The sequence below is a fragment of the Mauremys reevesii genome, linkage group 15 (genome assembly GCF_016161935.1).
Source record: "Mauremys reevesii isolate NIE-2019 linkage group 15, ASM1616193v1, whole genome shotgun sequence".
Classification (NCBI taxonomy): Eukaryota; Metazoa; Chordata; order Testudines; family Geoemydidae; genus Mauremys; species Mauremys reevesii.
The window spans coordinates 3,781,000-3,808,919 of record NC_052637.1 but is presented as its reverse complement, the minus strand read 5'-3'; the positions used below and the strand labels follow the sequence as shown (position 1 = coordinate 3,808,919).

General features: G+C 50.5%; 1 protein-coding gene across 1 annotated transcript in view; it reads left to right on the top strand.

Annotated features, from left to right (window-relative positions):
- Positions 1–27,920, top strand: part of LOC120383499 (butyrophilin subfamily 2 member A2-like) — a 45,322-nt gene that overhangs the window by 8,341 nt on the left and 9,061 nt on the right. The window contains exons 5-8 of the mRNA XM_039501667.1: positions 1,450–1,554; positions 1,954–1,971; positions 4,506–4,532; positions 9,894–10,399. Of these exons, the coding sequence (XP_039357601.1) occupies positions 1,450–1,554; positions 1,954–1,971; positions 4,506–4,532; positions 9,894–10,399 (656 nt within the window). The remainder of the gene's footprint in view (positions 1–1,449; positions 1,555–1,953; positions 1,972–4,505; positions 4,533–9,893; positions 10,400–27,920) is intronic.

The following is a 27,920-nucleotide window of genomic DNA, read 5'->3' as shown; positions in this document are numbered from 1 at the left end:
ACTATGGTTTGTTTGCTACCTTTTCAATGAGTGAAATGTCACCAAATTATGTGGTGCTGTTTCTATTGACATTCAATGGGACTTGTGCTGATAACTCACTTTGCCTTTGTCTACACACAAAAGTTGCACTGATTATCTACAGAGTTATTGATGAAACCCCTTGTCTAAACACTCTTAATTCAGTTTCAGAGTGTCCTGTGTATTTAGCTTAAGCCAGTTCCTTACTGCTTTATACCAAATGGAAAAAGGACATTATTCAGCTGATTGACAAAACCTTAAATTGTAAATCAGTTAAGTTAAATTGGGGTAATCCTTTTACGTGGTCATCTGTGGAACCAATATAAGAATAACTACTGAGTGTTGCACCGATTTCACTAAACCAGTGCAGAAATAGAGTGTGGAGAAGGCATTAGGCCTGTTTGAAATGTCCACCCTTCCTAGAAATCTTAAATGCTGTAAACACAAGAACAGCAAAAGAAGATTAATTAATCTGCAGCACTTAATGTTTGGATTAATTGCAATTATGATTCATCAAAATAATTGGCGAAAAAAGTGACTCACAAAAATATTCTCCATATTGTACATTGGCCAAACCGGACAGTCTCTATGCAAAAGAATAATGGACACAAATCAGACATCAGGAATGATAACATACAAAAGCCAGTAAGAGAACACTTCAGTCTCCCTGGACATTCAATAACAGATTGAAAAGTAGCCATCCTTCAACCAAAAAACTTCAAAAACAGACTTCAAAGAGCTACAGTTCCTTTGCAAACTTAACACTATTAATTTGGGCTTGGATAGGGACTGGGAGTAGCTGGCTCATTATATAAACAATTTTCCCTCTCTTGGTATTGACCCCTCCTCATCAGTTATTGGGAGTGGACCACTTTCACCCTGACTGAATTGGCCTTGTCAGCACTGGTTCTCCACTTGTAAGGTAACTCCCTTCTCTTCGTGCCAGGAAATTTATGCCTGATCTGTAATTTTCACTCCATGCATCTGACGAAGTGGGCTTTTTAAAATATGAAAGCTTATGCCCAAATAAATCTGTTAGTCTTTAAGGTGCCACCGGACTTGTCATTGGTTTTTTTTGTCCCCAAAAATATTCTAAATACTCCTGCAATTTCTGAACTGTAAGGATCAAATTATTTGCTGGCACAACTCCACTGAAGTCAATACAGTTGTGTGAGCAGAGAATTTGCCCCTGAACTCAATGAAGCTCTGAATACCATGAATCAAACCAGGCCTGTTCATTCACAGGTTAATCAGTGCTGGTTGGAGTAATTTTTAAAATCAGTTTCTAGTCTTTTGTGTAGCATAGAGGGGGTCATGTTTTCACTCTGATCTTACACATGTTCTGCTGGGGCCTATTTTGTGCTATAGAAAAATACTGAGTTTTGTCCCTGCTTGCGAACTAATGCAAGTCGGGGGGGCGTTATTTTTCAGATTCCTTTTTCCCGAGGGTGAATCCATGGATGGTGGCTCTGAGTGTGATCCTGGTGGTTTTGTTTGTTTCCATTGGCCTCACTGTTTATCTATTTAAAATAAAAGGTAAACATCACAGGGGAAAATACAGTGAAATTAACAAGAAATTGTCTTCTAATAAATGGAAAAAAAGGAAGAATGAAATTTTACACTGGGCCAAGCAGGGGACACATGTAGCTGCACTGCCCTTTTCCCACAGCAGCACAGGGAAGGAAACGTTACTAAGGTTCTCATTTGCTCCAGGGGCAGTGATCTGCAGCAGCCCTTTCCAGGCACAGAATATTTCTCCCCTAGAACTGCCTTGGTTAAACTGAATGGAGCACTTGAGACAGCCAGGGGAGGGGGAGGTTGACCCAAACCCCATCCACTTGCAGGGTCCCAGAGCTCGAGCTGCAGCCTGAGGCCAAACATCTACACCACAATTTTACAGGCCCCCAGCCCAAGTCCCATAAGCCTGAGTCAGCTGACATGGGCCAGCCGCAGGTATTTAATTGCTGTGTTGTCACCGTATGGGACTTTGCAGGTGCTCTGTGCCCTGCCCGTGGGTTGGAAAGGGACTCTTCTCCCCAGACCTCAGTAGTATCCCTGGTTTGTGAGGGGCAGGCTGCGTAAAGGGAAGCTTGAGTTAATTCCATCCCATAGGAGAAGCATTTAATTAGTGTGTATTTGTTTCTCATTCTCTATTCCCTAGATGCTCTTCAAAGAGAACTCAGTAAGTGTTTCTATTTCTCAAATGAAGCCTTGTCCATGTTATTGAAACTATCCCTGGATCCGTCACCCTCCTTGATCCATCACCCTTCTGGATTTATCACCCCTGGATCTGTCACCGATCTGTCACCCTGCTGCCGGGTGGAGTCGGCAGCAGCAAAGGCTGGGTTTACTATCAGGGGGTTCCTCTGAACAATCCAAAACAGAAACAACTTCAGCCTCCACCCAGTAATCTGGGAAAACTTAGCACTGCCTCTGGGCCCCTCTAAGAGGCAAAACGTCCCACTCACCTGCACTGAGTCCATGTGGAACAAAAGAAAACTTTCATTACAAGGGAAAGGGAACCCAGCAACATTTTTAGGAAACACCACAGCCGCGATTCCAAACCGTAAGCAAGCACCCACCCTACAGCGCCTTGGCCAGTGTCCTTTGCCTCAGTTTCCTAACTTGCCGTGTGAAAATTTGATAAATGAATGTCTAGTTAACGCACCTCTCCCTTCACTGCACCCCACTCCCAGTCAGTTGTGCTTAATTAGCAAAGACCCAGCCTTCAGAGGTGCCCTCACATGGGTTCACCTCCCGCACCTGAAAGGTGGGGGAGGGGACATTGAGCAATGCATCTGCTTCTGCCTCTGCAACTCCGCCAGCACTTGCTGATGCCTTTGCCACAGCTGCTGCTGCTGCTGGTTTCTCTGTTGCTCTCCAGTCACTATGTCTGCTGCTATCTCTGCCACCGCACAGCTCCACTGCTGTTACTTATCACTGCTGCTAATGACCACATACTGCCATGTCTGCAATGCTGCATTCTGAGGTTCCACCAGCTACCCAGTGAGTTCAGCAGGCATTGGGGAACCTGACTACTGAAATCACCATTATTTTTCATTGCCACGTTGTCCTTACACCAGATCAAGGTTTGGATCCTAGACCTGCTCATCAATTGTTTCAGTTCTAACAATCACTCAACAGAAACAAGGACTCTCCATTGAGTCAAGTCAGCTCTGGCTTTAAACACTGGAGAGAGGAGGGTAAAATAGCATTTGGACTTTTTAAGGAGAGTTCATACCATCAGGCAGGAACATCTATCCCTCCCCCCCTCCTTTAATTTTCAGTGGGATTTGGCATTCCTATGTCTGCTTAACAAGTGACTAAGTACAGTTCTGCTGCCCTTTACTCATAGAATATGGATACCAACATTTCGTTACCCCTGCATTCAATGCTAAAGTGAATTGTGATCCAAAACCAGATGAAATTAATCATTTTGGCAAAAGCAACTCTGTTTGCAGAGCACCTAAGCAGGGTAGGAGTGTCTGTGCAAAAATGGGCTGCCGCTGAAGTCTTTTCCCCAGTTCATAAGTAGAGAGTTCATTCACGCCCTGCTCATCTATTTTATATTGCTTCTGATCACTGTACTATCTGAAGACCTTGACAGAATTTCAGTAGAAATAAGGTCCATGGTCAATTTCATAGAGTCTCTGGCTCTTCTCCTTTTCAGGGCAAAAACTCTACTAGGGGTAGGGTTGGGGTTGGTACAAGATGTATCATAGTTGTGAATTTCACTCTTGCTGTGACAGAAAGGTGCTTTTGATCAGAAGGGTGTTACAGCAATTCCTAAAGCAATTCCAGATGCTAGGTTCCCCTGATCTCCTCTGCAAGTTTGTTCCATCGCCAGATCGCTTCAACCAAGAATGCTTCATCTCCAGCTATTATGCATGTCCTGCTGGGATTTGTGATCTGCATTGGCTCAGACGAGCACAGCGGTTGTGACATTGAACTTTGGCCATTAATGTAGCTGGGGCTTGATCCTTGACTTGTTCTGTAGATTAGGACTGACTTGCAGCCAGTGGAGAGACTGGAAAATGGGCCTGATGTGTCACGGTGGCCTAAGCCCTGGAGAAGGCCGGCAGCTGCGTTAGGTACCAGCTGGAGCCTTCACACTCAGCTGTGGATTCAGTGAACTACAGTAACCCAGCCTGGCGGTGGCAGAGGCAGGGATCACTTGTGCACAGGAAGATGCAGAGTTTCCTAGTGAGCTGGGATGTTTGGACACTGATGCTACATGGTCCCCTGAGCCTAGTGATGGGTCACATAGGACCTGAGTATTTTCACCTCAACTTTGGTGAATGGGGCTGTACAAATTCAATGGAATGAAGGGGAGAGTCTCATCTAGTTCTTCAAAATGTGTCCCTGCTTCTGAATCACTTTGCTCTTCTCTGGGTTCAGCTTAGGCCAGCTGCTCTTCATCCCAGAGCCCTGGTGTTGCTGCATTTGCTCAGCTGAGTTCTCATCCCTCTCTCTGTGTTTGGTTTCAGACTGGAGAAGAAACATCGTCTATCCAGGTAACTACAGCTCCTATTGCATCAATATCCAGAGCTCCTCTGCCCTGAGATTTCCCGTCCCTTTTGCTCATACACAGGGCCAGCTCCAGGCACCAGCCTACCAAGCATGTGCTTGGGGCGGCACCTTGGGAGGGGGCGGCGATCGGGGTTTGTTTTTGTTGTTTTTGGTTTGGCCAGGGGACGCTGGGGGGGGGGACTTGGGCGGCGCTGGGGGAGGCAGGGACTTGGGCAGCACGATGCGATGCGGCGCTGGAGGGGCGGGACTTGGGCGGCCCGACACGGCGCTCGGGGTGGGGACTTGGGCGGCGCAACGTGGCGCTGGGGGGACGGAGACTTGGGCGGTCTGACGTGACGCTTGGGGGGGCGGGGACTTGGGTGGTGCGACGTGGCACGGGGGGGGGACTTGGGCAGCGCGATGCGACGCACCTCTGGCGGGGGCAGAGACTTGGGCGGTGCGACGCGGCGCTGGGGGCGGGGACATGGGTGGTGAGATGTGAAGCGGTGCTGGGGGGGGCGGGGACGTGAGCGGTGGGATGTGACTCGGCGCTGGGGGGGCGGGGACTTGGGCGGGGCGACGCGGCGCTGGAGGGGCAGAGACTTGGGCGGTGCGACGCGACGCTCAGGGAGGGGTTGGGGCGGCGCTCATTTTTTTTGCTTGGGGCGGCAAAAATGTTAGAGCCGGCCCCGCTCATACAGTTAACATTTTACACTAGCTCTTTGGGGCAGGGACGGCTCTGTACTAAGGTGAAAAAACTCAGTCTTGTGTGGTCAGAGCTGCTGGTCTGGGTGCCTAAAAGGTTCCTTTGTGCATGCTGGGAGCTCAGAAGATTCTCAGCGAGATGCTGTTAGTGGCCCTGATGGGGCTGGAGGCTCAGGGAGGGCAGGTGGATAAAGGGCTGGGCCAGGGCAGGTTAATGTCTAGGCTGCTCATTTCAGTTTTCAGAAGCCCTAACAGGGCTGCATGTGCCCAGACAGGTGCTGCTGCTTTAGCCATGGCACCAGCACATAGCAGCCAGCAGGGGTAATTTGGCACATTCACTGCACACGGACACCCATTGGCTCAGGTGGATGCAGCAGGCACAGAGATAGAGACCCCATCGCACCCTGACTGCAACCCCCCAAACACACGGCAGGATCCAAGCTACATGAGGAGCCCAGGAGCCGTAAGGGCCCAGAGAGAGCCAGTGTGCTCTGGAATTCCTTGGGCAGGAGAGGAGTGTTATGGGAAGGGGTAAGCTTAGGGCTATGGAGTGGGAGAGGAATGGAGGGATGCACAGGGGATCTGGGGAGTGGGGCCTGTGGGGATTGATACCTCTTCAAGGGGGCTGTGGCTGAGGCTGGCAACCAACAATACACCCATTGATCATTCCACCGATATTCAGTGGGGAAGTGAGAGAGATACCAGTGGGGGAGGGGGAGAGGAAAGGGAGGAGAGCTGAGAATATTGCTCAGAAGCTAAAGTACTTTTTTATATCAGGTACTACCGGAGAGTGAGGTGTCAGAGGAAGGAAATGATAATTATGAAGTAAAAACTCACCAGCTACAGCTGGCACATCCAAGACTGTTGGAGGAGCTAGACTGGAGAATTGTAGGGTAGCAAACTTGGTACCTATATAATATATGGAGATATACCGATCTCATAGAGCTGGAAGGGACTATGAAAGGTCATTGAGTCCAGCCCCCTGCCTTCCCTAGCAGGACCAAGTACTGATTTTGCCCCAGATTCCTAAGAGGCCCCTGGGTTTAGCAGGCTAATGGTCAAACCACTGAGCTATCTCTCCCTCGTAATGTTAAAAGGCACCTAGGGGTGTGCCAGGGAATGACACATTGGGAAGTTTTACAGCTTACCTGGTAAATTGCCATAAATGATCATTCAAAAGAGACTCACAAAACACCTGAAATATCATGGTAAAATTGTCTGGCCAGCAACATTCCTGCAAATTAAAATTGTGACTCACTTTTCATCTGTTAAGATTCTTTTTGATCATGTCAGTAAAGTAGCATGTAAAGGATAAGGTGATACCATATATTTAGATCTTGAAAAGGCTTTTGATTAAGTCCCTCACAAGAATCTATTTAAGAAACTAAGTGGTAATGCTGGTATAAATGTGTTAGTCTCTAAGGTGCCACAAGTACTCCTGTTCTTTTTAAGTGGTAATGGAGTAAGACAAAGTATTGTATTGTCAAGGATAAAAAAACTTACTAGGGGACAGAAATCAAATAATAGAAATAATTTATCTGTTATCATAGCAAAGTTTAACTGCAAGGGTTCCTCAACTTTACAGGGAGTAGGTTCTGTTTATTTATTAATAATCATGAAACCCAGGGGCACGAGCAGTGTAATTGAAAGCTAAACCAATTGTGATGTTGAGCTGTGGCACCATCTGTAACATAACTTACCTGAGCTGGTACCAGCCAAGCTAGCCGTGCATTACAGTATTGTTGCAGGGTAGGCCTGCACCGCTGTAGCTCCTAGTGAAGACACTATCCATGCCAATGGGAGAGCTCCTATCAGCATCAGGGCTGACTTTAGGCAGATTCCCCCGAATCAGGCCCCGCGCCTAAGAGGGTCCTGCACCCAGTGGCCTTTTTAATTTTTACTCACCTGGCGGCGCAACTGATCTTTGGCGGCGGGTACTTCACTCGCTCTGGGTCTTCAGCGGTGGGTCCTTCACTTGCTTCAAGTCTTCGGCAGCACTGAAGGACCCACCGCCGAAGACTCGGAGCGAGGGAAGGACCCGCCGCCGAAGTGCCACTGAAGACTCGGAGTGCCACCCAGTGAGTACAAGCCCCACGAATCAGGCCCCACACTTGCTTAAGCCAGCCCTGATCAGTGTAGTTAATCCACCTCCGCAAGAGATGATAGCTGTGTCAGCAGGAGATGCCCTCCCACCAACATAGGCCTGCTTACATCGGGAGTTGTCAGTTTTATTACATCCTGCAGAGGTGTGGATTTTTCACATCCCTGAGCGATGTAGTTATACTGGTGTAAGTTTGTAGTGTAGATTTAATTAAGTTGACTCAGCAACATTGCTTAGCTGTGTGAAACAGGCACACCCCAAGCAATGTCGATGAGCTAATCTAACCCTCGGTGTAGACAGCTACCACTGCTTGGGGAGATGGGTTAACTAGAGTGATGGAAGAATCCCTCCCGTTGCTGTAGTGAGTGTCTGCACTGTAGCTGCACCAGTGCCCATGTAGACTAGCCCTTATGAGAAGACATCTCTTGTGCCTCTCTCCAGGATGGGAGCTGCGGCGGGGAGCCCAGAGCCCTTTAAATCCCTGCCGCGGAATCCGGTGCCGTCCAGCACGGCGTACTGGCTCTTGCCGGTACACCGTACCGGAGGGGACCAGCTTACTTTCACCTCTGGGTAACATGGACATGAGTTTCATGGTTGGGAGAGAAGACTGGACTTAAACTCCCAGGATCCTTTAGAAAATGGGGCCTAGGAACGCTGGATTTTGAAAATTGTACCCAAAGCCAACAAGTTCATGCTCATTCTCTAGCTTTAGTTAAGGAGAGCGACCCCTGACCTCAGCGACTGTCTGAAGGGACAAAAACCTGCTACAGTGGACAACTTGGAAGGGAAAATATCAGATCTTCTCCTATGCCCCAGCTGCCCTCTGTTCTTTATATCATATTCACAGGAGCCAAAAGAAAACCCTTTTCTCCCACTCAGGGCTGCCGACGAGGGGGCAGGGGAGAGGCAAAAGGGGCAACTGCCCTGGGGCCCTGGCCGCCATGGTTGCGGCCAGAGTCCCAGGCCCTTTAAATCACCGCCAGAGCCCTGGGCGGAGGGCCGGTCAGTGCTGCAGGGTTGAGTGAGGGAAACTATCCCTCAATTCTGTTTTTCTGAATTATTCTCAGTTCAGTCCTGCTTTCAAAATTCTCAGTTCAGTCCCTTTCAAAATTCCTCTCCATGCCTCAGGCCTCCCATTGAATTCCAGGGGAAATTGGCCAGTGACATGAATGGCAGCTGGACCAGGTCTTTGGTAGCAGGCTGGCAATGTCTCTTCAGAGTGTCAGAAGGGAAAGTCTAACTTATTAATAATTATAAAAGTGATAGAAATTCTGCTAAGGAAAAAAAGTGTCTGTTAAAATTGTAGCCGCTGACAGAGAAATGCTCACATGTGTATTTGGGGATTGTGTGGGGATCCCCAGGGCTGTTCCTTCTCACAGCCCCCTCCCTGCCTGAGGCCCTGGGGGCCAGAGCCACGGGCTGTGGACCAGGAGCAAACTGAATTCTGGGTCTGTCAAATGCCCAGTAACTGAGGATCAACAATTCAGAGTTTGGAAACCGAGGAAATGACGTGTAAATGCTAAAATTCAGAGATTAGAGAGAGAGAAACAAAGATATTTCAAGTGACAAAACAGGGAGGTGAGGAAATAAAATATGCCCGGTGACGAGAACCCTGGTGCTAGAGCACAGGGAGAGCCCAGGGGGAAAGTCACGAGAGTGCAAAGAGGGAAACACATCGGGATTGGGAAGGGCCCAGAAGACTGAGGGATGGGGCAGCGTTTGGAAGGGTCTGGAGGGCCGGCAGTGCCTGGCAGGAACAGGAGGGTGGGGAGAGCAGCAGGCCCTCAGCTGAATGGGGCTGGTGCAGAGGCAGTAGGAGTGGGGGCAGGTGGAGGGGCCTGGAGCTTTGGTGATGGTGGTTGCTTGGAGGGAACAGGCAGGTGAGTTGCTGTTTTCACCTTCACAGCAAACTCTCTATAACCTTTCACATTCTGCTGACCTGGGCCTCCCCGCCCCATCTCCTCCTCATCCAATACGGTTTTCTCTCCCCTCTGGGATCCCTTCCTTCATGTCTCCATTCACCTCTCTGCTTGCTCCCCCTCCTTCCCCTCCCGCTCCTTCTCCCCCAACACTCCCCTTGCTCTCACGTAGGCTGAGGGCGCAGGGATGGGAAGCATCTGTTCTCCTCTCCCAGCGATGTTCTTTCACATCTGGGAATATGGGGTTTAAGATGGGAAACGGCAGGAAGAGGTGAGGTGAGTCAGTGAGCACTGAGGGGAGACAGCTCAGTTTCTCACCACTATGTTGCCCCCCATCCCCCTGACATGTGGGGCTCTAGTCCCCTCCCTGGAGAGATGTGCAGCAGGACAGGACAGAGCCTGAGTCCCAGACCTGCCTCAAGTGACCCTTTTGCTGCAGGGCCCATCTCTGCCAGGGGCGTGACTCTCCCCTGCACTGTGCTGACATCTCAGAGCTACTCCCCATTCAGAGCTGACCAGTAAATCCTGCTGGAAGGAGGTTCAGAGTCACTCCCCAGCTGGGGCAGATTCTGTCACTGACACCATCAAACCCTCCCCCAGGGCTGAGCTCTGCCCCTAACGCTCTGATTCTCTCTCCCCAGCACATGTGACTCTGGATCCAGACACGGCTCATCCCCAACTCATCATCTCCGAGGATCGGAAAAGTGTGAGATGGGCACACCGACGGCAGCGACTCCCCAACAACCCTGAGAGATTTGACTCTGATCCCTGTGTGCTGGGCTGTGAGGGATTCACCTTGGGGAGATGTTGCTGGGAGGTGGAGGTGGGAGGTGGGCGATACTGGGCTGTGGGGGTGGCCAGAGTGTCTGTGGGGAGGAAGGGAGAGATCAGCCGTAGCCCTGAGGTGGGGATCTGGGCTGTGGAGCAGTGCGGGGGTCAGTTCCAGGCTCTCACCTCCCCTGTGACCCCCCTGCCCCTGAGCCGGGCCCCCAGCAGGATCTGGGTTTGTCTGGACTGTGACCGGGGGCAGGTGACATTTATCGATGCTGGTGACGAGGCCCCGATCTTCACTTTCCCGCCGGGCTCCATCCCTGGGGAGAGAATCCGACCCTGGCTCTGGGTGGGGACATGGGGATCCCAGCTCAGACTGTGTCCCTGAGACACACAGCAGAGGCAGAAACTGGAAATCAGCCTCTCTAGCCTCGTGGACTCAAGTCTCTATGAGCTTGGAGGACTCCCATCTACCCAGCCCCTTTCTCCTCATTTCTATGGCTGCTGGAAGCTCCTCCCCCTCCTCTCTGCAGCCTCAGGGATGGGGGCAGGAGGGGGAAGACCCCTGGGGCTGCAGGACGGGCCCAGAGGGGCAGAGGTGGGGGCGGGGCAGGGGGCAGAAGTAACAGCCGGGCTGGGAACAGGCGGAGGTGGGGGTGGCAGGGACACAGCATGAATCAATCAGGGTTTGGGGGGGGGTTGGGGAGAAGCCGCAGTCGGGAGCCTTTTGTACAGATCTGTGTCCTTAGATCTCACTGGGGACTCCCAGCCCGGGATCAGCACGAGGGGAAGGGATAAGATCAGGGAAAGAAGAGAGCAGCCAAGGGGGATGATCTGTGACAGGGAGGAGAGACACAGGGAAATAAACAGGGATGGGGAGTGAGGCTAGAACAATAATGAATAGAAAAGGACAGTATGGAAGAAAAGGGAACGTGAGCGGGACGGGGAGATTTATTACATGTTACTGAAAGTGAGACTGTAGCTCATTAATTCCCTATATTAATCCCTGGCCACTGGAGCTATTTTAGTGCCATAAAGAAAACTGTTCTCAGTAGCTGGGGATCTCCTTGCCATGCTGTGGTTATTAAAGCTCCTTCTCACCTCCTTTTACTTTGCTACTTTCCAGCTAATTATGTAAATAAAACATTACAAACAATTCTTCTTTTTTGTTCCACTTTACTGTCCCAGCTGCAGGTGCTGGGGGCAGCATCATGGGATTTGCTTCCCAACTTGGGGCGACAAGAAAGCTGGAGCCGGCATTTATTGCACCTCTAGGAAGAGAGTTTGGGTTTTACTCTGTAATGTGTCACTAATCAGCCTGTGCTCCGGCTCTGTCCTGTGCACACCCATGTCAATCAGGAATTGCTCAGCTGTGCTCTGCAGAGAGGTGACTGGTTGCACAGGGGGCGATCCATGCAAGGACTCGGGTGCTGCAATGCTGAGTGTCACAGTGAGTAACTTTTAGGCAGCAAGAAAATCACTGGAACAGCAGCACTGTGACCCTCGGAGCTGAGTCAGGGGTCTAAACTCCCTAGACAATGTCAATCTATGGGCACCTCAGTAGGCGGGGAGCCATGTAAACTAGCCAATGGGAGATCCTGACAAGGGGGGAACTGGTGCCCTAAGTCACACCCCTCTCACTGATAGGTGCCTCAATCTGGGCTGCAGAGGGGTGTGTGTCTCTGCTTAGCAACCCACAAACAGGAACCCACCACCTGACGTCTGGGGCCTCCAATCACGGCAGCTGCCATTGCCTGGTAGTGGTGGCAGCAGCTGGGAGCCCCAGGCCCTTTGAAATTGCCCCAGCAGGCTGCAGGGCTCCTAGGCGCACGCGCTGGATGGGTGCAGTGGCACATTAGGGGAAGGAAAAGTCCTAGACCCCGGCAGGAGCCGCACTGAGCAGGGGTGGGGAGAAGCAGCCCTGGACACTGGCTGCTGGGTGGGGGCAGGGGAAGTCCCGGACTGCGACAAAAGCCATGCAGGGTGGGTGGGAGAAGCCCTGGACCCTGGCAGGAGCCACACTGTGTGGAAGGGGAGAAAAAGAAGCCCATGACCCTGGCGGAGGATGGGCTGATGCCCCACCCCCACAGAGCTGGCCTGAGCCCCTCCACCTACTGTGCCCCCCTGCGTGGATCCCAAACTACTCACCTTGGTATCTCCATTTCCCCCCTCACCACACAGCCATGAAGGGATTCAGCCTAGGAGGCAGGGTCAGCATTAGCCCCATTTGTCAGGTGGGATCTAGGGTACACAGAGGTGAAGTGACTTTCCCAAGGCTAAGCAGGGGAGTCAATGGCAGAGCAGAGAACCAAACCCAGGACACCTGAGCCCCAGGCCTGTGCTTGAACCACTAGGCCACCCTTCCTACCTGAGGAGGGGCAACCTCCTCTGTGGGCAGTAGGCAGAGCCCCCAGGAGATGTGGAGCAGAGAGAGATGAGAAAAGGGACAGAGGTGGGAAGCAAGAAGGGGAAACATCAGGAAGGTGGGGAGCAAGGACTTAGAAAAGAAACAAGAGGGAGGAACAGGGGCAGGGAGCGGAGAAAAGAGGAAGGGGGATGGAAAAGACTCCCCACTGCTTGTGAGTCCCATCCACCTTCTTCCCACAGCCATCAGTGGCCCTCAGCTCCCAAGCAGGCGCTAAGCCGGGGTGAGGCACAGAGTGAACACAGTGTCTTTACACAGGGGTGTCAGTGAAGGCAGCTTGTAGCTGAGTGTAATGATTTTAATACACTGTAATTCATGGTAATGTAATGCTGTAGTTCATTACTATTTTAATATTGACATTGCTGTGATACCAGTGACAGACACACATTCAATAACTAGAATATGAAGGAAGTGTGTGTATAAATATGCTGGAAATTGCCATTTTGGACGGGGAGACTGAGCCAAACACACACACCTCACCCTTAAAGCAGGAGGAAGCAGAAAGGAGTTGGCAGTGGGCAGGAGGTGCTCAGAGGAGGGAATCAAGGGGGCAGAGCGGGGGAGGAAGAGGTGGAGTGTGGTGAAGTGGGGGCTTGACCTTTGGGAACGGGGCAGAGTCGAGAAGGGGCATCCACTGGCAAAACCAAAAATCAGCACCTATGGCGCGTGGGGTGATGATATCAGCGGTGGCGGCGAAGGCAGCCGGGGGGCATATGGAAGGCCTGGCCATGCCGGAAGAGTGCGCCCAGCAGCACAGCCGGCAGCTCGCTGGGCACCAGCCAGCACAGGCTCTGCTCAAATGTCAGGTGGAGGGGTCCACGTGAGCGTGGCTTGTGCATGCGGGCACCAGCGGGGGCCCATTGACTGTTCTGCCCTGGGGCCTGGAATTGCTGTTGTTGGGCCTGGGGGGACTGTGCTCATGTCCTGCTTGGGGCCCACAGCCCAGCTCTGCGCATTCCCATAGGTTGTCCTCTGTGTCCGTTCCCCTTTCTGTTCACTGTGCTGGTTTAGATCAACGATGACACTCATTTAGGGGGCTTCCCTTGGGTAACAGAGAGATTTACGCTCTGAATTCTCACTGGCACGGTGCTTTAAAAATCTTAAGCAGGCCAGCCCCCCACAATCATGAGGTTTAATAAGAACAATATAGTAAGTATTCGTATTACTTTATTTGCCTTTTGGTGTCTCAGATGTTTAAACTGCACTGCGGTGAAATTTTTAAGTGTTTCTCTGCAACAAAGTTGGGGGGACTTGGGCGGTGCAACGCGGCGCTGGGGGGGCGGGGACTTGGGCGGTGCGACGTGAAACTCTGGGAGGGGTCAGGCAGCGCTCGCGGGGGTGGGGCAGCGCTCTTTTTTTTCTGCTTGGGTGGCAAAAATTTTAGAGCTGGCCCTGGCCCTGGGGCACATGTCACACAAACGCCTGCAGGCTGCAATGTTCCCGGGGGCTCCTCCCCGCTCAGCAGCAGCCGAGTCAGTCCCAGGAAGGGAAACACCCGGCGGCTGCTGCAGGAGCTGCCAAGGCAGAGCCCGGCCGGCCTCGCACGGCTTCTCTCCTGCAGCGAATGTTGCTTGTTCTGGGGCTGCCCCTGGGGGCGGGGCTTCTGCCTCTTTTGTTGGTTGGTTTTTAATTCCCCCCCTAGAGCGTGATTGGCTCCCAGTTACACAATCGGCTTTAAAAAAGCTTTAAAGGCTCGTTACTGCGCTTGCGCGATTTTTGGTTTCGCTTTCGCCGTGTCTGGCTGCTGCTGGCCCCGTTCCTCCTGCAGCGCCACGTGGCTGCTGCGGGCGGCTGGCTCGAGTGCAGGGGCCTTTACTTGCTCGTTGGGGGGGAGGGCGGCTGCCGACTACCCCCCGACCACCTCCTGCACCCAACACCCCCACGTGGCTGCGCCTGGGTCACTGCGGGGGGTTGCGGTTGGCGGGGGACAAATAGCTGTAGCTGCAGTGGGGCAGCATCGATTTACCTGCCCCTGCCCGGCTCGCCTGGCAGTTGCATTCCCTGTGGGGGGGGACACACATGCTGTGTGGGGGAGGGGCAGGTGGAGGCTACAGCAGGGTTTGGGGGAGTTGGATGGGTTGGCACAGTTGGTCTTGGGACAGCGGGGGTGGCTCCACTGGGCTGATGGGGGGAGGGGAGTGGCATCTACTGTCCGGTGCTAATTATTGGTCAATCTTTGGGCACTGGGGTGCACCAGCTGGGGGTGGGGTCTACTGGGGTTCTGGTCCAGTTGTGTAATGGTTCTGTGTGTCTTAGGTCAGTTCAGAGTGGGGATGCATTATAAATATGGAAGCAGGAAATCTGTCCACCCACACACCCATAGAGAGTATTGTGCCCCTAGGAGAAGAGTTTGGTGTTTACTGGGATGTGTCACTTACCTGTGGCCAGGAGCTGCACAGGCTGGAATCTGGTTAAAGCCACCAGCTGCCTATCCTGACCACAGAGAATGATGGAAGCAGTGGAACAGCATCAGAGGGGTAGCCGTGTTAGTCTGGATGTGTAAAAGCAGCAAAGAATCCTGTGGCACCTTATAGACTAACAGATGTTTTGGAGCATGAGCTTTCATGGGTGAATACCCATTTCGTAGAACAGCAGGCAGTCTCTCCCCAGCCAAGGAAGAACCATTAATAGAAACCTCTCACCCCAAGGCAAAGGGCAGCCCTGTAGGGAGAGCCTCTCCTAAATACAGAAACAAGAAGAAGCATTTAGGAAAGAGCCTCTCCTAAATACAGAAATACAGGATCCTCTCCTAAATACAGAAACAAGGAGAAGCATTTAGGAGAAGCATTTAAGAAAGAGCCCTCCTCAGTCTAAGGCAAAGGGATGTGACAGCCCTGAGGGGGAGATCTCTCCATTCATGTCTCCGAATTTAATATTTCAGACCTGTAGAAATATTCACCAGAACCCACATGGTCAGAATTAAGGGTGTTCAAATACTGTGCCATGAGAAGGTTTCTGTTTACTAGTGTGTGTGTGTGTGTGTGCATCCCAGATCTGGTTAGGTACTACCGGACTGTTGTCAGGGGAATGCAGGTATCTGTTCAAAGTAGAAGATTTCCTTTTGGGCACTATCTTGATGTTTGACCAGCAAAGGCAACCTTGAGAGGCCATCTGCATTGCCGTGCAGAGTGGATTTCCGGTATTTGATTTCATATGTGTGTGCTGAAACTAACAATGCTCAGCGTTGCATACGACTAGCAGCTAATGGGGGAATGCCTGTGTAGGGTCCAAAAATTGACGTCAGAGGTCAATGGTCTGTGAAAAGAGTAAACTTTCGCCCAAACAGGTACTGATGAAACTTCCGAATTCCAAAAACAATTCCTAATGCCTCACGTTAGATTTGGGCGTAGTTAGTTTCTGCTTTGCTTAGAGTGCGTGAAGCAAAATCAATAGGTCTCTCTTCTCCCGAAGGCATAATGTGTGACACGACTGCTCCCACTCCATAAGGGGAGGCATCGCAGGCCAATTGTAGGGATAAGGATGGATCAAAGTGCGTTAGAACTTCAGAATTTAGCAATGCATTCTTTGCTTTGTTAAATGCAACATCACAGGCTTCAGTCCACTTCCAGGCCTTGTTCTGCCCAAGGAGCTCATGAAGTGGTTTTAGCAGTGTGGCTAACTGTGAGATGAACTTTCCATAATAGTTCAGTAGTCCTAGAAACGAGCGCAGCTGGCTTACATTTCGAGGTGGGGGAGCCTCCACAATAGTTTTAACTTTTGCAGGGACCTTATAAAGACCTGCAGAATCAATGATGTGTCCCAAATATTCAAAAAATAATTTTTAACACCCCTGGAGCTCAGCATCAGCTCATTTATGTTAAGGGTGAAAGATCAAGGGCTTGAAGAATTCACACTTGTCTTTGTGAACTCGTAGGCTATACTCTTCCAGTCTTTGTAGGGTAGCCTCTACATTCTTTAAGTGATCCTCTTCATTTCTTCCAGTGACCAGGATATCATCCAGATAGCACTGAACTCCTGACAAGCCACACAAGATCTGGTCCATAGCCCTCTGGAACAGGGCGGGAGCAGATGTTATTCCGAAGGGTATGTGGAAGTATCAATAAAGCCCCTTATGAGTCACAATAGTCAACAGCTCTTGGGACTTTTCATCAACGTGCATCTGTAAATATGCTTGACTCAGATCAATCTTACTGAACTTTTGTCCCCCAGCCAGGCCTGCGAAGAGGTCATCGATGCGGGGAAGCGGGTATTGCTCTGCACATAACACTGGGTTGACAGTGACTTTAAAATCACCGCAAATCCGGAGAGAGCCATCTTTCTTCACTATTGGAACGATAGGAGTGGCCCATGAACTATGGGTAACTGGTATTAGGACTCCATTGGTGACCAGGCGCTCCAGGTCTGCTTCAACCTTTGGCCTGATGGCATATGGCATAGTTCGGGCTTTCAGATATTTTGGTGGACTGTCAGGTTTAATGTTCAATGTCACAGTGATTCCCTTCATACTTCCCAAATCATCTCCAAAAACAGCAGCATGTTTCCTTAGTATAGGGGTTAGACTGGTTTCTTCTTTAGTCATCCGGTGCACTTCTGCCCAGTTCAGTTGAATCTTCCCAAGCCAAGACCTACCCATTAAGGCTGGGTAGTTACCTCTCACCACAAACAGTGGCAATTTAGCCACCTGTCCATTGAGCTCCACCTTAACATCAATAGTTCCCAGCATAGGCACAGCTTCTCCTGTATACGTCTTCAGAACAGTTTTTGTTGCCTTAAGCGGAAGATGCTGTAGCTTTTCTTTATACACAGTCTCGGAGATCAGTGAGACGGCTGCGCCGGTGTGCAGTTCCATGCGTATACATTTGCCATCCAATAACGGGGTTACCCAGTATTCATGTCAGCCCACTGCCAAAGACAAAACAGGCAGTGGCACTTTCTCTTGCGCTGAGGTGTCACCTTGATCATCCTGGGTCTGCTCTAGCATATGCAAGGTTCCTCTTTTTGTCAGCCAGACCACAGGCCTCCTTTTCTTTTGTTTACAGGCACACTCAATGTGTCCCTTTTTGCCACAGTGTCGACACACCAGGTCCTTACACCAGCATTCTGATGCCTGGTGACCCGGCTTACCACAGCGGTAACATTCTTGACTCTGCCCCGTTTTGTGGGTCAGTTCTTGTGACACTTTTTTCACCCTAGGGGATGCACCGATGTATTGCGCCTCCCTTGTAGCCAGTTCCATGGAGACAGCAATATCAACAGCCTTCTGTAAGGTAAGCTGAGCCTCTATCAGTAGGCACTTCCGTATAGCTTCACTGTACAGGCCACACACTAACCTGTTACGCAGGGCATCATTTAACATCTCTTTAAATTCACAGTGTTCTGCTAGCTTTTTTTAAATTGCTACAAATTGTACAACTGTTTCATCTTCCTTTTGGTCTCTTTTGTGGAACCTATATCTTTCAGCAATTACCAGTGGTTGTGGGGAAAAATGGGACCCCAGGATTTCCACAATGTCACTGTAAGATTTAGTCTCAGGCTTAACAGGGTGTAGTAAGCTGCGTAGCAGGGAGTAGGTTTTAGCCCCTACAACAGTTAAGAATATTGGCACCTTCTTCGCTTCTGTAATGTCATTTGCAATAACAAAAAGCTCAAAACGCTCAGTATACACATGCCACTGCTCTATATTCTCATCAAAAGGTTCCAGTGGCCTGGTCAGAGTAGCCATGATTTTAGTTTCACTTTCACAGTCAGTGCAAACAAGCAGTATTTTTATTTGTTTGTTCTGTACCTTGACTTCTACTTCCTTCTGTTACTGGAGCAGCACCAGGATCCCATACTCGTCACCACTTGTTATATCCTTGGGGGCAGCCGGTTTAGGAAGAAATCACTTGAGGGCAGACAGCTAACAAAACCACCATTTTATTTACAGACTCAGAGAACTCACCCAGCCGGCTGAAGCTGGCTGAGCTATCCCCTAATAATCTAACTCAGTTACCATAGGAACCAAAAACCATGACAACCAAATACACAACACCCCTCTCCCACTAAGACAGATGAACTTTTCTTGGTGGCCAGTCAAGATCAGGTCCATCTGAGGGACTCCAGTTTCTGCACGGTATCATTGGCAGAGTGTTGAGGTCTGGCAGCTCTGATCTTTGGGGCCGTGTCCTGGAGTTGGCTCCCCAAAGAACTTCCTTTTGGACCCCAGTTTATAGAGTGAAACTTGAGTCCTGCTTAGCTCTACCTTAACCAATCATTATATTAAACTGTTACTAACCAATCCTTACATATTGTAATGTAATTCTCTAACCAATTATATCCCAACCCCTTAATTGATTTACACCAAAAAAATTAATTATACAACAGACAGAAACTATCAAAGAACCAGACAAACAATAGGGAAGTGGGGACCATAAAGAGAAAACAACAAAGAAATGAGGATTTCACAACTACAACTATTGATAGCATTCTGTCTGACAAGAAATTACTTATCGAACTAAGTTTTCTTTAACCATCTTAAGGTCTGTTTCCTTATCTGGTGACAGTGGGGGCCATTAGAATGGGGCCTCCTTCTTAACAGCCCGATATTATATTGTTTGAATGTAACTTAGATGGAATGTGAGGATGTGACTTCCTGCTTCTCAGCTAAGGGCTGCTGCTCTTCTAATCTGGCTGCAGACGAAGACCTTAGGCCTTACAATAAAGCTACAGAAAAAGGCCTGATCCTTACAAAACCACTGCCCTGGGCAGCCTCCAAGATGCCCAAGAGCAGCCCTTGACCTTTGTCCCTGCACCTTGGGGCAGGTGGAGGATTTGGGACTTCCCACAGCAGCCCAGGCTCCCTGGGCAGCTCTTACCACAACCCGGCTCTGGCTCCCAGCCTGGCCAGGGGACAGGACCTTGGGGGAAGAGGAGGAACAGTGGGCAGGGCGTGATCAGCTCCTCCAATGCGAATCGCAGCCCCTGCCTCTGCTGCTTCGTGCCCATATTAAAAAGTGAAGAGACCATTGTTGCCGGCAGAGAGGCCCCGAGGCAGCAACAGTGGTTCGTTGCCCGGTGTGCTTCGCTCCAATAAACACACCAAGGTGGGGAAGCAGACAAAGTTTATTTGAGCCCAAATAAGGTGCAAGGGAGACATAGCAATCTCAAATCCTGCACACCGATACAAGCCGTTTTTCTCTTCTTATACATGATTTCAGCTAAGTGTTCGCCCTTACCCCCCCTTCTTCCCCCTCCCGTCTATTTTCTATAGCAAATACATCATGCAAGTAGCAATTACACTAAGCAGGTTAAATCATACTTGGCAAAAACCACTTTAGCTCGTTAGTAACTCTTCTGTGAACAGTTATCTTGTTTTACTCCCTCTTTGAGCAAGCAGGCCTCATTATAGCAGGCCTTGTTATTACCTTCTGGTACTGGTGTTGTAACTGATAACCATTCTTTGTTGCCGGCCTGTTAGGTCAATTAAAGTTCAAAGATAAACATGGAAGCGCTTTGGTCAGACATGGAGTGACTTTAGTTCATTCAGGCCTAATACAGATGCCTGATGACACCAACACCATGGCCCCCCTGGACCCTCCTGGATCTGGCACCACTGCACTGAGTGAGTTTAGGCACCTATAGGATTCATTGGGAATTTTTGGCATTGAAGTGTTTCTGAAACTGAGACTTAAGCATCTTAAACAGGGACTTTGGTACTGAACTGTTTGTGTGTATCCAGGGTAACATTGTTATCCTATGGGCAAGTTCACGTTGCCTTGTATTTTTTGTGGCTGCAGAGCTATGGAGTAGAACAGGGGTAGGCAACCTATGGCACGTGCGCCAAAGGCGGCACGCAAGCTGATTTTTCAGTGGCACTCACACTGCCAGAGTCCTGGCCACCAGTCCGGGGGGCTCTGCATTTTAATTTAATTTTAAATAAAGCTTCTTAAACATTTAAAAAACCTTGTTTACTTTACATATAACAATAGTTTAGTTATATATTATAGACTTGTAGAGAGACCTTCGAAAAATGTTAAAATGTATTACTGGCACGTGAAACCTTAAATTAGAGTGAATAAATGAAGACTCGGCACAGCACTTCTGAAAGGTTGCTGACCCCTGGAATAGAGGATAGCAGGGGTGATTTATGGTTCTGTGTTTGGAGAAGGTCTGATGACATGCCTGTGAGAGAGGCAGTGTAACATATTGTGAGACAGATTGTTCTCTGCCCTGTGAAAATCCTCATTTTCATGAGCAAATCTGCGGGCATGTTTAACCCATGAAAATTATTTTTCAACACTACTTTTGAACAAAATTATTTTTGTTTCATTTTTACAATTCTGTTTTTTAATGAATCAACTGAAAAGAATGTCTTTCATAAAACAAATGGAATGGAATAAAAACTAACATTTTAGTTATTTATTTATTTGTATTTTTCCACTATCTACATAACAATTTATGATCCGGAGCAGAAGCAGAGAGAACAGAAGCACAGAGATCCCAGCAGCCATGGCCTCAGGGACTCCTGTACGGGAAATCCAAGAGGAAACCAACTGTCCCATCTGCCTGGAATATCTGACGGACCCAGTCACCATACAGTGCGGGCACAACTTCTGCTGAGGCTGCATCACTCAGTTCTGTGAGACATGGGAAGAGCAGGACTCTGACCCCTTGTGCTGCCCCAGCTGCAGAGCCCAAATCCAGAAAGGGACTCTCCGAAAAAACTATCAGCTAGCAAATATAGTGGAAAAAATCAAACAACTGGATTTTAAACCAGGAAAAGAGAATCTGTGTGAGGTGCACAACAAAGCCCTGGATCTGTTCTGTGAAGAGGACGGGGAAGCCGTGTGTGTGGTTTGTTGGAGATCCCCACAGCACAGATCTCACACGGTGCTGCTCATGGAAGAGGCTGCCCAGAAATACAAGGTAGGACACACTGTGGATCCGGGTTAATTCAATTCTTTCCTTTTCAGACTCAGTCTCTCAGAGCCACAGAATCTCCTAATTTCCCAGATTTTCTCCCTGATCTCTGGATCCTCCCAAATCTCTCCCCTGCAGTCTCCTTCCTGTGGGCAGGTGCAGGGAGCCTTGGCCACTGATGGCCGGCACCCAGCCTGTCATTAGGGAGACATGGGCACTAGAGCTCCATGTGAGGCACTTTCCTCACACACAGGACTGAAGCAAGATGTGTCCATGGTGCTGCCAGGCCAGGCATGGAAGGCATGAGCTGCGCTCACCACACCCCTGACAGCATGGGCGGCGGGTACCAGAGGCAGGGCAAGGCAATGCCTTCCCAAACTGCCAGGTGTAGCCCCACCCATACTCCGCCCCCAGGCACCTCCCCTGCTTCCGCCACCTCCAGGGGCTGCCTGGGCTTTAGGCTGGGGCAGGCTGGGGCCGGGCGCCATCCCTGTGCTCCGGGGCCATGGAGAGCTGGGGCCACATTCTCCCCACTTAGCGGGTGAGTGGGAGATTGGGGGTGCTCAGGGGCTGGGGTCCTGCCCCCATAGAAACAGCTGAGTTTAGAGGCTGCACAGGGGGCAGGAGGGAAGAGGGTGTGTGGGGAACACCAGGAAGAGGCTCTGAAACTGTTCTGTGTGAAGAGGATCTAAGTTCAATTTGTCGGGTTTTGCGTCTGTCCTGGGCTCACAGAGCTCACACGGTGGTTCCCATCAAGCAAGCTGTCCGGGAGCACAAGATACAGAGTTGCTGTTCACTCTAATGGGTAATAACTTTGGATTTTAATTACAGGTTAATGGCATCACAAGTTGCCTGACACTAGGGCTGCAGACAGACTTGCCAGGCCTCTGGGCAAGACGGGGGGAGGGAGGGGCAGCTCCAGGCCTCCAGAAGGGGCAGGGCCTCAGGGAGAAGGGGCAGGGTTGGGGCTAGCCTACCCCAGACAGCCCTTCAGCACTGCCCAGGCCACATCACTTGGAGCTCCAGCAGCGATTTAAAGGGCCTGGGGCTCTGGCCACCACTGTTCTTGCAGGAGCAGCGGCGGCTGCCAGGAGCCCCGGGCCCTTTGAAATCACCGAACCCCAGGGCAGCAGCCCCTTTTGCCTCCCTTGTGGGTGGCCTTGCCTGACACAGGTGTGTAACTGCATCATTCAGCTGTGTGTAGCCTACATTGCGTGAAAATGGATATACACATAAACGATACTCCAGCCTCGCACGGAAAGCAACAGAGGAAGATTTTAAATTTGTCTGATGCGGGGGGTGTTTCTCTGAGCAGCTGAATCCTTTTCAAACCCAGCTCCCACCAGTGAACTATGAGACCTTCCTACAGCCCAGAAATTGTTAAATGATCAGTGAGGTTTGATTCTAGGTGGTGCTGGATTCACAAGAGCTGCAGGCCAGTCTGTGTGAGAGTGCTGCTTTCAGCTCGCAGAAGGGGGAGTTACAAGCTGGGACTGTTATTACTGATTGGATCACAGGGTTTAATATTGTTATTTGCATCCCAGCAGCCCCCAGATGAGATCTGACCTCGATTGTGGGGGGCCCTGCACAAAACTCTGAGCCATTACAGTCTAACTGGACAAGACAGACAACGGGTGGGAGGGGAAACTCAGGCATAGTGAGGGGAAGTGACTTGTCCAAGGTCATTTAGTGGGTCAGTGGCAGAGCTGGGTATAACCCCCACTTTTCCAAGTGGAAGTGCAGTGTTCTATCCACTAAACTATGCTGCCTCCCCCCAGGGCCGTCCTTAGGCATAGGCAGAATAGGCAGCCGCCTAGGGCACCACTAGGTCTGGGGGCACCGCTCTGCCGGGAACCCGGACAGATGGGAAGCAGTAGAGCATGTAAGAGCAGGCTGCTGGGTCCTAGAGAGAGCCGAATGAGTAACGAGGACCTTGTTGAGGACATTGTTGTAGGGGACAACCTTGGCTCGAGTGATCATGAGCTAATTCGTTTCCAAATAAATGGGAGGATAATCAATAGTGCATCTGAGACTAGGGTGTATGATTTCAAAAGGGCTAATTTTACTAAATTAAGGCGACTAGTTAGGGAAGTGGACTGGGCTAACATATTTAGGGATCTAAGAGCAGATGACGCCTGGGGTTACTTCAGGTTGAAGTTGCAGGAGTTGTCAGAGGCATGTATCCCGAGAAGGGGGAAACGGCTCATAGGTAGCAGTTTTAGACCGAGCTGGATGAGCAAGCGTCTTAGAGGGGTCATTAAGAAAAAACAGAAAGCGTATCAGGAGTGGAAAATGGGAGGGATCAGCAAGGAAACCTACCTTATTGAGGTCAGAGGGTGCAGGGAAGCTGTGAGAAAGGCAAAGCGACAAGTGGAGATGGACCTAGCGAAGGGATTAAAACCAATAGCAAACGGTTTTTAGCCATATAAATAGGAAGAAAACCAAGAAAGAAGAAGTGGGACCGCTTAAAACTTTAAACGGAGTGGAGATTAGGGATAATCTTGGAATGGCACAATATCTGAACGAATACTTTGCCTCGGTCTTTAATGAGGCTAATGAAGGGCTAAGGAATAGTGATAGAGGACCGATGGGAATGAAGATATGGGGTAGACATTACGGTATCTGAGGTAGAAGCCAAACTTGAACAGCTTAACGGAAGTAAATCGGGGCGGATAATCTTCATCCTAGAATATTAAGGGAATTGGCGAGGGTGCTTGCTAGCCCGTTAGCGATAATCTTTAATAAATCCCTAAATTCGGGGATTGTACCGACTGACTGGAGATTAGCTAATGTAGTTCCTATATTCAAGAAGGGGAAAAAAAGTGACCCGGGGAATTATAGGCCTGTTAGTCTAACATCTGTAGTATGCAAAGTCATGGAAAAAATCTTAAAAGAGAGAGTGGTTCCGGAGCATGAGGCCGATGGCAACTGGGATAGATTACAGCATGGATTTACGAAAGGTAGATCGTGCCAAACCAACTTGATCTCCTTCTTTGAGAGAGTAACAGATTTTTTAGACAAGGGAAATGCGGTGGATCTCATATATCTGGATTTCAGTAAGGCGTTTGATACGGTACCGCATGAAGAATTACTGGTTAAATTGGAAAAGATGGGGATCGAAATGAAAATCCAGAGGTGGATAAGGAGCTGGTTAAAGGGGAGACTGCAGAGGGTAGTATTGAAGGGGGAACTGTCCGGTTGGAGGGGGGTTACCAGTGGAGTTCCTCAAGGCTCGGTTTTGGGTCCGATTTTATTCAATCTATTTATTGCTGACCTGGGAACCAAGAGTAGGAGAGGGCTGATAAAGTTTGCGGATGACACCAAGTTGGGGGGTATTGTCAATTCGGAAGAGGATCTGGATATTCTCCAGGGAGATTTAGATGACCTTGTAAACTGGAGTATTAGTAACAGGATGAAATTCAATAGTGAGAAGTGTAAGGTTATGCATTTAGGGATGTCAAACAAGAACTTTAGTTATAAGCTGGGGACGCACCAGTTGGAAGTAACGGAGGAGGAGAAGGACCTAGGAGTTCTGGTTGATCGCAGGATGACTATGAGTAGGCAATGTGATGTGGCCGTTAAAAAAGCTAATGCGGTCTTGGGTTGCATTAGGCGAGGTATTTCTAGTAGGGATAAGGAGGTGCTAGTCCCGTTATATAAGGCGTTGGTGAGACCTCATTTGGAGTATTGTGTGCAGTTTTGGTCTCCCATGTTTAAGAAGGATGAATTCAAACTAGAACAGGTACAAAGAAGGGCCACTAGAATGATCCGAGGAATGGAAGGCCTTTCGTATGAAAGGAGACTTGAGGAGCTCGGTTTGTTTTCCTTAACCAAAAGAAGGATAAGAGGAGATATGATTACACTCTTTAAATATATCAGAGGGATAAATACCAGGGAAGGAGAAGAATTATTTCAGCTCAGTGCTAATGTGGACACGAGGACGAACGGATATAAACTGTCAGTCAGGAAATTCAGGCTTGAAATTAGACGAAGGTTTCTAACCATCAGGGGAGTGCAATACTGGAACAGCCTACCGAGGGAAACAGTGGGGGCGAAGGACCTCCATGACTTTAAGATTAAGCTAGATAAGTTTATGGAGGGGATGGTATGATAGTCAATAGGTCAATTAAGTGCCACACTGGTAAATAGTACAATGGGTCAATGGTAGGATATAATCTTTTCCAGAGGGTTTGGCTGGAGAGTCTTGCCCGCATGCTCGGGGTTCAGCTGACCGCCATATTTGGGGTCGGGAAGGAATTTTCCTCCAGGGAAGATTGGCAATGGCCCTGGAGGTTTTTCGCCTTCCTCCGAAGCATGGGGCAGGGGTCGCTTGCTAAGGAGTGGGTGGATCAGCTTATGTGGCCTGCATCTTGCAGGAGGTCAGACTAGATGATCATAATGGTCCCTTCTGATCTTGAATTCTATGATTCTATGAATGCAGCACAGGCTGAGGGAGGGGATTGGCTGCTGGGGTCTCTGGGAAGGGGAGGTGGTGGTAGGGGTTGGGGAAGGAGCTCACCTGTGAGTGTGACTCTTCCTCCTCCCCCCCCCCCCGGCTGAGGCAGGCTCTGCGGCTCTGGAACCAGTATCCTTTGTTGTCCCCCATACAGGGGCGGCTCTAGACCCCAGCGCGCCAAGCAGGCGCTTGGGGCGGCCGTTTCCCGGGGGGGGCGGCATTTGGCTCCAGTGGAGCTCCCGCCGGCATGCCTGCGGCGGGTCCCGTCTTCCCGCGGCTCCGGTTGAGCTCCCGCAGGCATGACTGCGGCAGGTCCGCTCGTCCCGGGCTCCGGTGGACCTGCCGCAGGCATGCCGGCAGGAGCTCAACCGGAGCCGCGGGAAGAGGGGACCCGCCGCGGGACCAGGGAAGGGCGGCGCAGCGCTCCGCGCTGCTTGGGGCAGCCCGATTTCTAGAGCCACCCCTGCCCCCATAACATCCATTCTTCTTCCCCCTGCCCCACGGAGCACCCCCTTCTTTCTCCCTCCTCCCCAGGAGCATCCCTCTCTCTCTCCTCCCTCCCCTAAGTCAGGGCTGGGTTGGGTGAGGTGCTGGGGGGAGGCTGGCTGCCTGCTGAGGAATTAAAGTGAAAGTAACTCACTTCCTCGGCCAGGATTGGAATGTCACACAGGGCTGGGCTGGGGTTAGCCAGATGTGTGAAAAATCAGGACAGGGGGTTGGGGTAGGGTAAGCAGATATCCCTATTTTATAGGGCCAGTCCCAATTTTGGGGTCTTTTTCTTATATAGGCTCCTTTTACCCCCACCCCGTCCTGATTTTTCACACTTGCTGTCTGGTCACTCTAGGTGGGGGTAATTGGTGCCTATATAAGACAAAGCCCCAAATATCGGGACTGGCCCTATAAAATCAGGACATCTGGATCTGGGCACCCTAGCTGGGGAGTGCCTTTCCCCCAGGCTGGCAGCTGCCAGCGATCCACCTCATCCGGGGGGAGCTACACAGGGCAGGATGAGCTGCTGTGGCTCCATGGGTGACCTGTCCCTGAGATCAGATGCTGTGCTAAATTTACCATGGTCCGTAAGGCTGGTGGTGGTGCCCATTGGCGTGTGATTGGACCTGAGGGTTTGCTGCTGCTGTTGCCACTCTGCACCCCAAGAGGTGAATTTTGGGGTCTACTGCAGCTGTTGGACCAGCAGGCTGGGGGGTGAGCCAAGCATGAAAGCAGTACTGTGTTGCCATTTAGATTGTCATTTAACAACTTTGTTTGCCAAAAATGCTTGCTAACAATCCTGAATACAATTTCAATATTTTTTTTAAATCAATATCTTAGCCAAAAACAGAAAATTAAGTTGTTGACAATTATTAGTGACAGGTTTGGTTTGAGGCAGGGAGTGGGCCAGTTTTCATCAGAGAAACAAAAAATGTTGACTGACTTTCCTATAGCCTGTTACTCCTGATAAGAGCCCTCCAATAACTGTAATATGCTCATCTCCTTACTAGTGTATAAAGCAGGGGTCGGCAACCTATGGCACACGCGCCAAAGGTGGCAGGTGAGCTGATTTTTGATGGTACGCAGCGGCAGGCTGAGCGGCTCAGCCCATCACTGCTCTGGGGTTCCGGCTGCTGCCCTATTACCAGCTGGGATACCGGCCGTCGGCCCCACTCAGCACCTGCTGCTGGCCTGGGGACCCCCAAGGAACCCCAGGCTGGCAGCGGGCTGAGCAGGCCGGCTGAACCACTCAACCTGCTGTCAGCCTGGGGTTCCATTCATTCAGCCGGCAGTGGGCTGGTGGCGGGCTGAGCAGGGCCGGTGGACGGTTGAGTGGCTCAGTCTGCTGCCAGTCTGGGGTGCCGGCAGCACTCAGCCTACTGCTACTCCGGGGTTCCGGCTGCCAGCCCCTTGCCAGTCAGGAGCCCAGCCACCGGCCCCACTCTGCCTCCTGCCAGCCTGGGTGAGCAGAATCCCAGGCTGGTAGCAGGCTGAGGGGGGTTGGCAGCCAGGATCCTGGCTGGCAGGAGTTGGTGGTCAGAACCCCAGACCAGCAGTGGGCTGAGCAGGGCCTGGGATCCTTGTCTAGGGTTCCAGCCACCAGTCCCACTCAGCCCGCTGCCGGTCTGGGGTTTCATTTACTCAGCTGGCAGTGGCCTGAGCAGGACC